This window comes from Equus asinus, chromosome 6 (assembly GCF_041296235.1).
Source record: "Equus asinus isolate D_3611 breed Donkey chromosome 6, EquAss-T2T_v2, whole genome shotgun sequence".
Taxonomy (NCBI): domain Eukaryota; kingdom Metazoa; phylum Chordata; class Mammalia; order Perissodactyla; family Equidae; genus Equus; species Equus asinus.
This window is the reverse complement of record NC_091795.1, coordinates 34,304,399-34,321,046: the sequence shown is the minus strand read 5'-3', so window position 1 is coordinate 34,321,046 and position 16,648 is coordinate 34,304,399. Positions and strand designations below refer to the sequence as shown.

Below are 16,648 nucleotides of genomic sequence, written 5' to 3'. Positions count from 1 at the left end.
TGTGATCATATGTGTGCGTGGTTATGTGTGTGTATATATATATATGTATGGCAATATATGTGTGTGTGTGTGTGTATACTGAAACTTCCCTCAAAATATATTTCAAGAGACTGTTTAATAGTCATATTCCAGCTAATTCCTTGTTATTTGACATTCCATCAATGGCAAACTCAAATCAACCAACATAACCACCCATCTAGATGAATAATTGATGCTTCTTTTAACTTAAAACATTATAATACCCATTCTCCAAAACAGATATCAATTCTGGTCTTTCAATAACGTTCTCTGTGAGAGGGGCATCTGATGCCTTTCATTTTACCAGGCTCTGTGATCCACCAGTGCCCCCTTCCACATGGCTGTGCCATATAGAAGAGGTGCCAAACTTGCTGACAAGTCGATTAATATAACCCAGGAACACAGGCGTCCCCCCACACCCTCCAGTGATCTGTGTGCAGTTGCTTAGGAAACTTGAGAGGAATGGCAAGTGGTGTTTGCCCTCTAATTTCTTACACATACTCATAAATGTGTTGTTGATGCTAAGTCATCCCCAATGACTGCCTTCCTGAAGGCAAGGAGGAAAGGTAGGGCCCTCTTATACTTTGAGGAGCTTGGGAGATTAGAAAAAACAGATTAAAAAAAAAGGAAGTTTCCTTTTACTGGAATAAAAGGATGTGATGGCAACTTTTCAGTCTTGGGAGCCTGGGGTGCGTTGTGGGACCACTGGTCTCAACCATCACAGCTAAGTCAGAGCATCGGGGGCTGCCTCTTCTCTGAGTGTAGATCAAAGGATGGGTTGCATTTAACCTACTCTCTCTGGCACAATTTTAAAAATGAGGGGGCTAAGACTGGCGTGAGAGTATAATTTGTTATTTGAAAAGACTTTTCTTCTAGATAAATATTCTAAAAACCTCTATACCATGGCTGAACTTTAATCATCTGGGAAGATACTGCAAAGGGAGGGTTAATCCATCACAATGCCCAGGAAGAGATGTGAATTGTGGCCTTCAGTTCTTTTCAGATAGCACAGGATAATGAGATTAGCACCCTCTGTGGGAAGAACAAAAAAAAGATGCTACACCTTTAAAAATTAGATTCTCTTTTTAATGCTCAGTAGCTTGCTTACAGGGGTCAGAGCAAGTTTCTTGAAGCTTAAAGATTAACTAATTTGAGAAAGAAAAGATTTCAAGTGTCACAAAACCTTAGTTAAAACTACAGATTTCCGTTATTCTTGCCTTCTCCCTCCCCTGGCCATTCTCCAGAGCAAGAGGCGCAGGAGCCTGAACGATGGGAGCTAAATTCCTCTGTTTGTGTAGAAAACATTTTTGCTTGCCTACAAAGACACACAACACAGAGAGACACTGACACACACACACACAAAGTAAGAACACAGCTTTCTGTAGCCATCATTTGCTCTCCATGTCTCAAGTTGGCAGATTCCTCTTACAAGGATCTTTCATTAGATTTACAGGGACTTAAGATCTTCTACATATGTGGTGTTCAGTAATATTGGGGGGTGCGCAGCAGCATAAAACAAAGCACACATTCTCTCGCTTTTTCTCATGATCACATGGAAAAAAAAAGAAAAGAAAAAGAGTCTTGGGGATAGATGAATTTTACAGTTTCCAACATCTCTATTTCTAGGAGATAGGGGGGACCTGTGGTTCTGATGTTTGCCAGAAAGGCATTGCTTTGGGAAGCCTTCCCTATAAACACACCAACACAGCTGTTAATACACCACCCAGAGCAGCTTTTGGCACTGGATTCCGGTAGCCTTCCTTATGAGGAGATTAAATCAATGGAATCCCAGGAGCTTTCCCTCAATTGCCACAATTCGGAGATTTTTTTTTCCAAAAATCTACATTGTCTATTAGAGGAGGTCTCTTTAGTGGGGTTTAATTATAGATGTTCCTGGAACCCCTGCCCTCCAAGTGATACACTATTCAAAACGGCAGCCCCAAATGATCATGCTTAGACTATATCCAAAACCCCCTCCTCAAAGTCATCAAACAAAGCACCTCTCTTCTAGAACATTAACAGTCTAAATGGGTATGTGCATGGTGTGTGTCATAATGTCATGTTTTCATTATAAACAAAACCGGATAAAGTTTCCTGGTCAGGAAGAATGAGCTGGGGTGTGTGTGTGTGGTGGGTGTGTGTGTGTGTGTGTGTGTGAGAAAGAAACTCTCTTCCAAAGCTTAACATCTTAGAGACATTTGCAAACTATTTCTCTTGAAAGAGCCTCTTAGAAGCAGTATTTTTAGGCATATTGGTTTCTCCGTAGGTAGAAGAGAAATCTACTACCAATCCTCATCTTAAGTAAACCTCCTGCTGATGCCATTCTGCATTTCAAACAGCTGATTTTGCCTTTTTTAGGTAGGTGGCTGGAAGCATTTGCATTTGAGGAGATGCTTATGTATGTCTTTTCCCCAACCATCTTCCCGCTATTTGGACTTCTCTCTTAAAAAAGAGGAAGAAAAAAGAAAGATGCCAGACTGTGGGAGCATTCAGAGGGGTGAGCACCTGAGTTTGAGAAAGACTTCTGGACATGGACAACATTAGTTCGGTGTTCACCATCTGCCATCCAAGACAGTTTATTTCAGGCATGCATTTGCTTAAATTGTTAGCTAGTGAAAGACCCCTCCCATCCAACACACATACTCCTACCCCTGTCCCTTCCCACACACTCCAACTGCTACTACTCTTTAATTTAGTTTAATAAACAAGTTAAATCTCAGTGATGGACCTGGAAACCTATGAAAGGTGGGAAGGGGCAGTCATGAATCCCAACACAGAAGAAAGTTAAACGACACAGGGAGAGCAAGTATTACAGAAAAGGGCAATCTGAGAAGAGGCAGCTTTTCTGTCCTGGGCTAACAAATTATTCCCATCTCAGTAATATTCGAACACAGGATCAAATGATGATCTTCCCCAACCCCACCCCACCCCACCCTGCCCCTTTCATTGCTTCTGCATCACGTCTGCCACTAACACTAACGTCTCCCGCTACAAGTCATTACCCAGTAGGCATTCATCCTGAGGTGAGATTTTCTCACTGTTTCCCATAGTAACTAGGAGTGTGCCGTCGCTGCTCAGAGCCTGAGTCTGCCGCAGTCTTAGCAATGTACTCCAGAGGCACAGCTTTCATCACTGAGCATTTGGGTTCCACCTATTCCCCTCAATCAGACCACAGAAGGCAGGAGAGTATGGAAAAGGGCACAAATGCTACAAAGCCTGCTGAATCAAAGGCTTAGGAGAATTAAGAACAAGTGGCATTTGGGGGTGAGATTTTGAATTGATTTGAAAGATTGTTACATTAAGTGCAAAAAATGTTTCTTGTTCGTAGGACAGACTGTCTGGCACTGCCTTTTAAAAGCCATTAGCAACGATCTCTGCCTTAAAGGCTCAGCACTGATGCTCAGTCCTCAGTCCACCTTTCACTTGCTTTAAAGTGGTTAGATTGCACGGCACCCCCCTAAAAATAATATAAAGGGTCTTCCTTTTTTTCAGTCCTTACCCATGTGGGATAAATCAACCTGATAAGCTTTGTCTATCCTTCTTAATATTTCAAATTGAGTCTGACTACTTTGCTCCCGAATTTCTGGATTTTCCCTCTGTCCACTGGACATCTTCCCCCAACCCCCATCACACACGGATACACACAGAGGAAAGGAAATTTTGACTGTAACTTCTCTTTTAACACACGTAACAATTCATTTAGGTTACACCAGTCTGTAAAAACTGTAAATGCTATTTTATTTTAAACATTTTAGTTTACAAAAAAAAAAAAATCAATGGTACCTTTTTACACTCTCAGATTCCTGAATATGGACAGATCTTCAAAGGGAGGAAGGAGATCTCATATGAAATTTAAGATAGACTGTCCTGAAGGTGGTGGGGTGGGATTTTTGTTGTGTTTTATTTCGTTTTTGTTTTTAAGACACAATAAAGCTAAAATGTCAAGTCTCTAGGAGAGATCCCCTACAGTTTCAGTCAGGGAGCATATCAGAGCACAGACAAGGAGACTCCAGCCTGGCACTCGCCGGCCCGCCCCGGCTGCCCAGGCATATTTGGTAGCGCACGGGTTGAGAACCACTGGGACAATCACACCTCGCATTCCCTCGCGGGCTGCTGGTGGCAGGTACATGAGCCATACTCGTTGATGATCACCAGGGCTCCCTCAATGTGGTTCGGTTTGTAATCAACATAGTATTCCTGGGCAGACATGGCAGCCATCTGATGCATGGTCTGTTTCTGCTTTTGCTTCCTGCGCTGCGTGACAAAGCACTGTCTGAGCTGCCTGAGGCTGGCTGGGAAACACTTCCAGGAGACATACAGCACCAGGACCACGATGAGGAAGGAGAAGATGAGGGCCATGGTGCCTGTGACCACCTTGTGGATCTGCACAGCGTTCTCGGCGTGCTCGCCGCCTGGGAGAGCCACAGTAGCCGGCTCGGGCGTGCCGTCGAGCTCCCCCTCCCTGCCATCAGCGAGCGTGGTAGCCGGGCTGGCCGGGAGCCCCAGGTCACTGCGGTTGGTGACGGCCGACAGCAGGTGGCCGCTGGTGGGCTCGGCCCCATCCTCGCACAGGTGGAAGGCGTACACGGCGTCCAGGACGTCCTCGCCCTGCGCGTACTCGGGGCTGGCGCACTGCAAGTTGCCATCGTAGCGCCCCTGGAAGTTGCTGAGCCACGAGGCCAGGGCGCACACGTTGCGCCCGCAGTCCCATAGGTTCCCGGCCAGGGTGATGCTCGTCAGAGACTTCCAAGAGTTGAGGATCCGGGGCTCGATGTAGGTGAGGCGGTTGGAGTCCAGCTGCAGGGACTGCAGGTGCGGCACGGTCTCGAACACATGGGGCTCCATGTACTCGATCTCGTTACCCGACAGGTCCATTTTCTCCAGGTTCCAAACCCAGTCCAGCGAGCTGACCACAATGGCCACCTTGTTCCTCCTCAGGCAGAGCGAGTGCAAGGAGATGAGGCGCGGGAAGTGGGCGAAATTCACCTTGACCAAGTCGTTGTGCTCCAAGTGCAGCTCAGTGAGCTTGAACAAGCCGGCGAAAGAGTTGCGCGCCAGACTCTTGAGCTGATTGTATCCGATGTCAAGAAACTTGAGGCTGCGGCAGTCCTGGAAGATGCGCACCGGCACGAACTGGATGGCGTTGGCCCGCATATGCAGCGTGGTGAGCTTCCGCAGCCCATGGAAGAGGTCGGGCGCGAGCGCCTGCAGCTTGTTGTACGAGAGGTCCACGCTGCGCAGGTTGGGCATGGGCCGGAAGGTGGTATTGGCCAGTTGGGTGATCTCGTTGGAACTCAGTGTGAGTTCCTTAACTCGGCGCAGTTTCTGAAAGGCGTCCCCCTGCACCGAGCAGATGTGATTGTGATCCAGATAGAGCCACGTGAGCTGCATTAACCCCGTGAACTGGCCGGCGCGCAGCTCCGAGAGGCTGTTGTAGCGCAGGGACAAGCCCAGCAGGCCGGACAGGTTGTGGGGCGCCTCGGTGAGGTTGAGCGCCTCGCAGTACAGCAGCCGCCCCTCGCACCGGCACAGCTGCGGGCACCCGCTGGGGGCGGCGGGCAGCATCTGAAAGCAGGCCCCCAGCAGACACAAGACCACCCCCGAGGGCCTCCTCAGCAGCCAGTATAGACAGAGACCGAGCAGCAGGAAATCCATTAGCGAGAATCTTTCCAGAGAGGCTGGAGAATGTCCATTGGAAGCGCTCGGTCAGAAATCTACATCATATTTTATTCCGAGGGAGGGGGAGCGGGGGAGGGGGAGAAAAGGGCAAAAATCAAATAAATATATTGAAATAAAGAAGGACCCCCCCCTCCCCAAAGCCACACGTTCACCTCTAAGCATGCAGAAAGCTGGGCAGCATAGAAAGTTCACAGCCACGGAAAGATCAAAGAGATGGTGATTTGGTCCATGTTAGATGCTGCAGCAAAGAAAAGGGAGGAAAAAAAAATCTTCGGGAAAGAATTTAATTAAAAAGTGTCTTACCCACCCTTTTCCAGAGAGTGACAACCTCCATTCAGCTGCTCCCTTTGTGTGCAGGCTAATTATATGCAGGGCGAGAGAAGACCCCTCTGTGTTTCCGAGGCAGCCCCGGTCTGCGGCCGGCGGATCTGGCAGGCGCACAATGTCTCACTTTGCTGCTCGGCTCGGGGCTGCAAGGGCGGCCGGCGAGGCGGGGAGGCGACTTCTAGGACCCGCAAGTTTCCCAACTACGTGCCGGCGCCCGGGCTTCGCCTTCCTGCCGCTGTCCTTTTCCTCTGCAGTTCGGACTGTGACGTTGTGGGGAAAAAAACTCCAAACTCGGGGCTCGCGACTCCCCAGGATTTGACAGTCTGGTTAATGTCCGTCATTGGAAAGGACCACAGACCGGCGCCACCTTTCACTCCGCGGAGACCGCCTGCCATTCGCGCCCGGGGCGGCTGCGGAGAGCGGGCTCGCTCATGCTTTGCGGGCGGCGGGGAGGTGCGGGCGGCGGGCGGCGCGGGCGGCGGCGCGGGGAGCGGGGAGCGGCGCCCGGGCTCCTTCCCTCCGCCAGGCAGTGTGCGGTGCGAGCTTGCACAGGCACCTACTGCTCACTGAGTGTCGTAAGCTGCTCACGATTGTGCGTCTTGCCGGAGCACCTCAGACATGGGCAGATTGAAAAGGGGTGGGCATAAAACCAACATTTTACCGAATCACTAAAGTAATATATATTCTTTGATGAAATGTAAAACACTTATAGCTTTTTTGTCCATATTTCAAAAAAAGGGGAGAGGGGATGGAGGCTTGGGGTAGCATCATCAAAGACCAGATATTTCCAAGTGGGAAACTGAGAGATTCTGTTCTCTCCCCCTTCCCCTTTGGGGAATGTTCCCCCTTTCCTCTTTAAAGCTGCTTACGTGTGAGAGAGACGTAGGAATCTGTAGAGAAATCAACATTTGGTCCTTTGCCTTAGAAAAGCAACTTGAGAGAAGATAGAAGAAAGCAATGATTGTGGGGGCTTGGCTAAGATTTTTTTTTTTCCTTGGGGGCACTGGAATTCTGCAGTCAGCCAGCCGTTTTTGGTGGTGGATGGGGAAATGCTTTTCAAACCCAGCAGGTTTGGGAAGCCATCCTAGTCCCAGTGGTATGAGACCCAGTGTGGCAGAAACGTATGTCTGTGTACGGAGAGTCTTTCCTGAGATCCCGCTGGGGTTTCACCAGTCTCCATTGATGTCTATGGGGTCTCCGGTGGATTAAGGAAAGATTCTGCTGTATGACACCAGGAGGCTGACCCTGACGTTCTGCTCACGGTGATTACTGTGCTCCGCAGTACACCCCACTCCAGGAGAACGTGCTAGAGAATGAACAGAGAAGAGGTAGTTTAAACCATAATGAAGCCCACCCCCTCCATACCCCTAATTAAGCTTTGAGACTGTTAGTAATTTGTGTCTTCTAAGTTTAAAGAGAAGTCTTGCCTGATTATTTCTATTCACAATCATTTATAGATGGGGCACTTACAAAGAGCTTGCTCTCTCTTATTCCAGTTGGTCTGGAGAGGGTCTGTATTGCTATTATCCGGCACCTGTTGGTCATCTGTAGAAAAAAGCACAAAAAAACCCCTCAAAGATGGCAGAGAAACCCTGCTGGAAGTGAGTGTGGGCAAGGCTACGTTCTCGACAAAGATGCCCAAGTTGGTGGTAGGGAGAGTGAAATGTGAATCTCCAGCTCCTTTCTTTGAATTCTCTTCATTTCTGCCTCTCAGGAACTGAAAATAAGTGAACATTATCTGTTGTGGTACTCATTGTGATAAGAATGAGATGGATTACCAAAGTTCCCAGGTTGGATCAACTTCAGACAAGTAACTGGGTTTGTCCTTAGCATCAAAGCTGAAGACACCAACCAGTGGAATCACAGTCCCCAAAGACTAGTGGTACTTTTCAGGAAAAGTCCTATGAACCAGGGCATGAATCATTCCATTTTGTATTCATCTGAGCTCTGCCCCGGTCATTTATCTCAGAGATGCATCATTTAATTGGAAGGAAAACTAATCTGGAATGTCCTAGACATCACATGCTGTCTTAGGAGCTAGAAGAGACATTAGAGTATCAACCCCCTTAATTTTGCACATGATGAAACAGAGGCACAGAGACCTCAGGCAATTATCTAAGATCTCATAGCTTCTTACAGGGACAGATGGGTCTTTTGCTGTCCCACCTCAAAGTGGTGTCCTTCCTTTGCCATTCTTGATAGTTGCCTGTTTGTCACTCTTGCCTCCTACCTACCTCTGGACTGGGCACCTACAGGTTTCGTCCTGGCACCTCCAAGGTGCTGCGGAAGAACACTTTAACAGACAAACAATTTCACCATCAAGTGTTTTCACCTCTTGCCAAGGCAATTACTCCTGACAGCAGGCTAGCTGATTGAGCCATAAACTCTAAAGAGTTGGGGGAGGGGGAGCACAGGCTCAGGTAAACACTGGCCAACCATTCAGCAAGTGCTGTGCCTACAAGCCACCCAATCCCCACGGCTGCTAGGAAGAATATCCTCCTAATACAGGAGCTTGGCAAAGTGGCGATGGAGCCTGCCAAATGGGCAAGAAGAGGTCCCACTTTGGATGTCACTTGATTTGTAGAGCTGGTACGGAGAGGCAGAAAAGAGTTGAGTGTTGGCAAGAAGAAAAGGGAATAAAATTAAATCCACTGCATTTATATGTGAGTTTTCTTCTAAGTACGCTACTCAGAACTTAGAAGATGCATCTAGGCTGTAATTAGGATATATATAGATATAGATATAGATACATGTTTTGCTTGTCACGTTATTATCCTGCAAATCATTTCGTCTGGATGGTATCTTTAAACTTTTCCCACCTCTAATGTGGCAAGTTTGCATCTTTTCTACGATTTTAAACCCCTTGGCAGAAGTGTATACATTAACAGATTGAAATGAGCTTTATTGAAATTTAGCTATTCTAAGTCATCTAAGTTGCAGAATCCCAATTTATTATGTATTTAAAGCATACCAGCACTGATTAAATCAATGCAAATTAGGTTAAATAAGAACAACATGAATCAAGTGTTTCAGTGAAGTTGAGTGGAGAAACGACAACTTTTGAGTCACCACAGCAAGTTTGTATGGCTGTTTTTCAGGAGTTTTAATTTCATGCTTCTCAGGGTCCAACACACTAAAAAGTAAAAAAGGGAAAGAACTCACTTGAAGTTCTCTCTTTCCTCGTGTTTGATCTTTCATATCTCTTTCCCTGTCTTGTAGGAACTTCTGATTCACTGGGTTATAATGTGGCTACTTATGTGCACTTGATGAGTCTCTCTTTCTGAGCTCACCATGGGTTTCCATCAGCAAACATCTCTCCTTCAGTGTTGGATGCTGATGAGGGATGTTTTACACACTTTGAAAATACCCTTAACGTTTTCCATGTTTACGTGGGGAAGGAGCTTGAACCGCCATTGTAGTTGGGCATCAAGAAAACCACCCCAAGCCATCAGGCCAACATGTGAATGGGAACTGGGGGTACGAAGGGATAAGAATCTTGAAAATGTGGATTCAGCAAATGGGAAGGAACTCTGGGTTACATGAAATGTGAATCTGATTGCAAAACACAATCTGGCACTGAGAGGAGGTAGAAGAACACGCTTGGTGCAGCTGGAGAGGCCAGAAGTATAGCTTGGAGGAGGGAGAGGTGATTAATTCCTCCTCTTCTAAACCTTGTAAATTAACCTTTGCATAATAAACCCTCCTGCTTTTTCTTGGTACTTCATGTTGTGGGGGCGGGGGGGGTGGTCACGTACAACGTCTTTTGGATATGTCATACCTCTCCCATCTCAACTGAAGGCCGCCTCCAATTTATTCGTTTTAGTGAAAACAGTTTGTGAACCAAGAGGCACAAGTGAAAAAAGTCTGAAATGAGCATGCATTTCTGGGCATTGACTTTCCATTAGCAGTCTCTGGCAGTGTTCAAGGAAAGAGAAATTCAAGTGGTGATTTTAATGTTCTGTCATCGCTCGCACCAGCCTGGACCTTCAGCTTTATGCTGTTGTCTTTAATTTTTGGTAGCAGTGACCATGACTTTTCTTTAAAAGGAAACATTTAGAAGAAGGGGAGGAGAGTGGGAGTCACGGTTGCAAAAGGAGAAAATGAACTCTGTTGTTTCTGTGGGCACACAGCATATAGCTGGCATTTTACAGAGTGCCTCTGGAGATGCATGTGGGGCCGGAGGGTGGGGGCCCTAGGGCTTCTCTCAGGAGATCTACTTAGGAGAAACAAATTACAAAGGAGAGGTGATTTTTCTTATCATACTTTATCTTTTTCTTAAAACAAGACAGTAATGTTGATAGCACTAAGGATGTACCTAGCATACCCCATGCATGATGTGAGTAATGGGAGTAAAGCAAAGAAATGCAATGACTTAGTGCTTTCCTCCAGGAACTGTAGGTGGGAAAGAGAAGCAGATACTGAGAGATTTTGCTGAGAATACTTATGTATTGCCCAGTACTTGAGAGTAAATGTCTCCAGAATGTACAAACAAGAGAGCAGACAGGTCAAATGGAACCAAAGCTAAAAAGCCTCCTTGAAGGAGGCAAAGTTGATGAAGTAGTTTACGGACTCAAGATGTAGGTGAGCTGACAGGAGGGGTGATCATTGTGAAAGTGTAAGTACAAGTATGGAAACTGGCATGCTTCTATCACGATGAGTAGACTAATTCCCTGGTGCTAGGGGGGAAGAGGAAGGTAGACAGGGACAAATGGAATCTCTATGTTGAGGAGAAGGAAGTTGGTAAGGGGTTTCCAATGCTGTACTGAAAATTTAGTTGACTGTATTCTTCTAGTGTCTAAGGCTCAACCTTTGAGTTGTCTTTCTTTGGCTCTTGTAATAAATATCTGATTCAGTCCATGAAGCCTGTCTTGTTATCCTGGGCCCCTCTCTACAAGTTTTCTCTGCATTGCCATAAGCTCTGATCACGCCCTATTAACCTTACGGCTGCATATGTATTTTCCATCTTTGCTTACCTTCATTCTAGCTATCCTTCAAAGTTGATGTCAAATTTCTTTTATGACTTCTTAACTGGTCCTCATGTGAAGTGATCTCTCATTCTTCTGAATTCCATTAGAAGCTTACCTTTACCAGTCCTCTTCCTGGTCTTGTTCACTTTTTATGAGTGTGGCAGTAATTTCTAATTATAACATTTTAGAACTGAATGGGGTGTTAAATATCTTTGTGACTAGGAGTAAAAAGATCACAATTGGGGTCTCTGCTTTGCCATTTTCTATCAGTTTGATCCTAGATAGGTCACTCCATTATGAGTGAAATAGGGCTAAGGATGGCTTTCTTAAGGGATTCTTGGGGAAATTCAATGAGATCATGTAAGTAGAGTCTTGCAAGTCAAAAGTGTAAGCCTGGGACTATCAGCCACAGAGCATGTTAGAAATGCAGACTCTTAGGCGGCTCCCTAAACCCACTGAATCAAGTCTGCATTTTACCATTAGTCCCAGGTTAACATCAAATTTTGAGAAGCATTCTATTATAGCACTCACAAATTCTAACCTGAAAAAGGAACTCAAGCTTCACTGATTCCCTAGTTTTGTAATTGAGGAATTGAAGGGCCGGAAATGTTAAGTGATTGCCCACAATTGGTGGTAGAAATTTGGACAAACCCCTCCCACTTTCTGTATTTTCTTCACTCTCCTGTTGGAGTTCAAACACATAGAACACAAAGTGTATACTTATCACAGAGCCTAGCACTTAGTAGGGCTCTTAATAAAATTTGATTTTATCATCGGTACATCAGGAAGTGTAGAGCCCTTGTATGTACTAGCTTTAGGCATCTTCAGGCTTACATAACTCCTCAGTTTTTTTTAATCACTGCCAATCTGTGAGTTTTCTTCATGGACATTTAAGTTTTACCTTTTTATTGCATCAAAATGAAAGATAACAAGAAAAAGAATTTTAAATGAAGATTGTCACCTAAAATTCAGCGATCCAGAGATAAACCCCTAAGTTTGGGGTACATATTCTTTTGGGATTTGTATATTTCACATATATTTTCTTAAAATCTGGTGACATTATACATAGTACTTTGTAACTATTTTTTTCATTGTTGATATTTTCCCATGTGAAGAATACAAACTGATAGGATCATCTTCAATGGCTGCAAACCATTCTATTTTATTTATTTTATGTGTCTTCTCTTGTTTACCAATTAGGTTGTTTCTGTTTTTTAGCCACCATAAAATGGCCATGATGAACATCCTCATATACTCCTATAGACTGAATGTTTGTGTCCTCCCAAAATTCCTGTGTTGAATCCTAATCCCCATTGTGATGGTATTTGAATGTGGAGCCTGGGGGAGGTTATTAGGTCATGAGAGTGGAGCTCTCACGAATGAGATTAGTGTCCGTATAATGAGACTCTAGAGAGCTCTCTGGTTCCTTCTGCCATGGGATGGCAGACAGTGAGAAGGAGGCTATCTATGAACTAGGAAGCAGGCTTTACCACATACTGAATCTGCAGGCACCTTGATTTTAGACTTCCGTGCTTCTAGAACTGTGAAAAATAAATGTTTGTTGTTTAAGCCACCCAGGCTATGGTCGTTTATTATAGCAGCTTGAACAGACTAGGACATATACCTTGGTACGTTTGGGTACCTGTGTCCTTAAATTTTAATTCTCGAAGTGGAATTGGTGTTCAAAGGGTGGGGACTTTTAGATACTTTCAATACATAATGCCAGATTGCCCTCCTGAAAGGTTGCACGTTTCACCCCCAATAGCTCTTTTGCTGCTTTCTCTTCTCCTTGAGAAACTCCGCCATCCCACAAATAGAAACGTCTTTTGATCTCCTCTCCTTCATCTGGCTGGGGCACTAACTGAAAACCCTGCCTGAATCTGTTCTTGATGCCTTGAAACCATCCTTCCTTCCTTCCTATTCTCATTTCCTCACTACTTCCTGTAGAAGATTCCCACTTCAGTTGGAGGGTTGGGCTTGGGGGTCTTCAGTGTTGCTTCTGGGAGTGCATGAGAATGGAATTCACACATCTTATTAAGTGGCTGGCCAGCCAAATTATTTTCACAAAGGTGTTGATGTCTGAAAGTAGTTTAATGCGGTGTTGCTTATAATGCTCTGTGGGGGTAAGAATGTTTAAATATATTTGTGAAATGCACCAGACTCTGCTATATTCTTTGAGATTCACAGTACATTATTTATCTCAATCACAAGGAATCTTGTTTTTCATGGTTGCACCCACTTATTTGGGACACCTATTAATACCAAACCAGTGTGCCAGAACAGCTTTGGAACCATTTATTTAACTGCAGTCCACAGGTGCATTTGACTTTAACTTGGCTCACACTATACCAAGGAATGATTCTAAGGTTTTGGTTTCAAGCACTATAGCAGGACGCTAGTGCAAGAATCTGTTTTTTCCGTCAGGTCCCAAGAATTTATGAGGAGAGCTGGACAACTACAGTTCTTCTGCTTGGTATTAGCAGGTCTCACCTCCTCATCCTAGCCACAAATAATGGAACCAATTTAATGCTGTAGTAAGTTTTGTCTCTGATACATCTTGACATTTAATTATCTTGTTTTATAGAATTTTCCAGATGTTGCTAATTTTGTCCGTATAGGTAAAATGAAACTCCCTAAAGACAGACTTGTTATTTTCCTGATCTTTGGACCTGCTAATATCTACCTCTAAAGGTATGGAAGAAGATCAGACATAAGAGACCATATTTAAAGAACATAGGAATCGCCACACAGCACTAGTAAACATGTCCACTCTCTTCTTATTGCAATCTGCCATAGTTCTGGGCTCAGACATTCGTGGTGAATTGAGCTTATTAACTGGTTTGAATTCCTGCTTAATCAATAGCCTAGGGAATCTGAGCTAAATATAAAAAGCCTCTGTATTACATTGACATATAGGCACAAAATAGTAACCTAGGAAGGTCCAGCCTTTTGGAGTTGAAGTCACATGGATTAATGCCATTTATATATGGCCATCTTTTACAGATCTATTTTATGTAGGAAATTCTCCATCATATGTAAGCAATGAGCCTTCTGTGGTAAATTGATCTGCCCAATTGGATGCATTTATCTTTTAATTCAAATTATCTCCCATTCTCTGGGACCACTTCTTAATCTCTCACAAGCGCTTTGAGAATGCCTTTTAATTATTTAACATAAAGGTCTGTGGCTGTTCTTGCTTATTTTTGTTAGTTTAAGTCAAATGGAGGTTTAGTTTCTGAGATACAGAGTTAGATATAATGTGGTCCCTGCCTTTTGTTTTCTCAGATCTGGAGTGGGCATAATGGGTAACAAAGCACTATGATTCACGCTATGGCAGAGATATAAACAAGAGCTGTGGTTGGAGAGATTTCTCTAGCTAACTGAGCAAGGCCAGTCAGAGAAGCTGGGAGAAAAGGAGGAGGAGTTGACCAGATGGATGGATGGCGGAGACCACTCCAGTCAGTAGGCAAAGTCTGAAAAAACTACAGGGGTTCCTGAGATGTTTAGAGTGTCTGGAGCACAGGTATGAGAGAGAAAGGAGTGAGGAGAGATGAAACCAGAGTATTAGCTTAGAAACACATTGGGAAGACTTTCAACCTGGATTATGATTTCCAAAATGTGGGCACAAGGAATATAGTTCTGATGATGGTCCTGAAGATGAACAGCAGAGAAAAGGATACTGGAAGCAAGAAGAGTGATTTGGAGGCTACCACATCTGCCCAAATGACATACTGTGTGGGACTGCCTATGTTAAAATTAGAGATGGACAGGGAAGGCCATGTACAATAAGAGTTTGTAGTGGGATTGATAATCTTTCAAATGATACTTTTTCCAAGAAATAATTTAAGATGATTTCAATAGAGTGGGCTTGTCTAGGGTAGATGGAAGGCAAGGAAGAGTAAGACGTGAAAGCAAACTCTGACATTTGGAGCTACAAGTAAGCAGCTGAAGATATAGACAAAGGTTACAGCTGGACATACAGATCAGGGAATCCCTGGAATGTGCTTAGTGGTTACAGTGGTCGCTGTAGATGCCAATCCCTAGCAAGAAAGATTAAAATACAGCTGATGCTCAGTCAGACATCTTCACAGCCCAGTAAGATAATGTGGATGTGGGAATCAGCTGGATGATAGGATCTAGGGCATGTGCTACCTACAAAGTACATCTTTTAATTGAAGTCTTTCAAATTCTAATTTTTAAAAATCATATTCTATTAGTAAGCAAGTGACACTGCAGAGAGTATTCAGCTTGTGGAATACCAGTTTGCAAACTTCTTTTATTGATTCTCAACATGGAAGAATAGGAGGGAGCAGAAGAGGAATAGGAAGGACCATTTAAAAAACTGAGAACCATTGCCCTAGTCCATTGTGAGCAGCCTTTAATATAAAGGCGTGGCCATGAGACTGTCATTAATACATATTTCATGTGACTGTGGAAAAGAAAAAATATGGTTGATATTGACAGTTTTGAGAGGAGCCCAGATGGTCAAGGATTACCAATATTGGGGAGAATGCCCATCGATGAGTAAACCTGCAAAGGAAAAGTACTGTCTGTGTAAGGACTCTGTGTCAATGACTGTCTGACGTTGTGTGTATCTTTCCCCCAGAAGGGTTTGTCATTGGCATCTCACATCAGTGTAAGATTATTCCTTTGTGGATGGGCCTTCGATCACCTTCTCAAACTTGAAACAACGTGATGACTAGAGATCATGTCCTTCAGAATGCAGTTCTGTATTTACATTTTAGCAGAAGAATCTGAGACATTGAATAACTTACTGAAAAGAACTTTTGAAATTTCTGACTTTATTTTAGACTAAAAATTGTTTTGCCACTTATAAGCTGGGCACCTGGGCAGTGACAACTTCTAAGGAGAAGTCTTCAACATAGTAAAATAAAAGATAAAAATAAATTTAATTGTAAAACTAGAAAAATAGTTCCAATTCTATTGCAATAACTACTTATACCAATTTCTATTAGATAAGGCCAAAATGATGCCACATAGAGTGAAGAGAAGATGGAAAAAGAATCGTAAGCACTGATGGTGTCAGGTGCCTCAAACTTAAAACTCTTACTGCTTCTTCCTTAAGTATCAGTTTCTGCCTCAGAGGTTGCATAATAAATAAAGTAATTAATTAATTAAACAAACAAAAAACTTGATGGTTAACAACAGTTGTTTTATTTAGTTCATGGTGCTGTGTATTGGCTCCACAGATCTGTATAAGCCAGCTTGACTATGCTCACTCAAATGTCTCTGATCAACTGGAGAAGTAGCTGGAGACTGGATAGTCCAGGATGGCTTTGCTCAGAGGGATGGCAGTTGGCAGGCTGCTGGCTGGAGCCCGACTGACTGACTGACTATAGCTTAGGTCACTTTGGTTCTCTTGCATGTGGCCTTTCATCCTCCAACAGGCTAGCTTGGGTGCAGTTGTGTGATTTGCAGGGTTCCAAGAGCAGCAAAAGAGGGCAAGTCTCAAAATGCACAAGTACTTTCCAAGACTCACCTTCTGGCCAATTGTGGTTGTCTGTAGGCCAAAGCTAGTTACCTGGTCAACCTGATTCAAGGAGTGGAGAAATAGGCTCCATCTCTGGATGGGAGAGGAAGAATTTATGGTCATTTTTGCAGGTTAAATAAAGTAGTAGTGGCTTAATGTTACTATA

General features: G+C 44.2%; 2 protein-coding genes across 9 annotated transcripts in view; one reads left to right on the top strand and one right to left on the bottom strand.

Annotated features, from left to right (window-relative positions):
• CTNNA2 (catenin alpha 2) overlaps positions 1-16,648 on the top strand; it is a 1,089,024-nt gene that overhangs the window by 756,125 nt on the left and 316,251 nt on the right. The gene's annotated exons all lie outside the window — the stretch shown is intronic.
• LRRTM1 (leucine rich repeat transmembrane neuronal 1) lies at positions 3,699-6,599 on the bottom strand. Of its 3 annotated transcripts, none has more exons than XM_014842970.3 (2): positions 6,005-6,599; positions 3,699-5,732 (listed from the first exon to the last, which is right to left on the bottom strand). In XM_014842970.3, the coding sequence occupies exon 2, from the start codon at positions 5,671-5,673 to the stop codon at positions 4,105-4,107; it is 1,569 nt and encodes a 522-aa protein (XP_014698456.1). In that variant the 5' UTR covers positions 5,674-5,732; positions 6,005-6,599; the 3' UTR covers positions 3,699-4,104. The 3 variants fall into 3 exon arrangements, with proteins under 3 accessions (XP_014698456.1, XP_044628685.1, XP_044628686.1); XM_044772750.2 differs by having other exon boundaries at positions 3,727-5,732; positions 6,001-6,557; XM_044772751.2 differs by lacking the exon at positions 6,005-6,599 and adding an exon at positions 5,850-5,971 and having other exon boundaries at positions 3,727-5,732.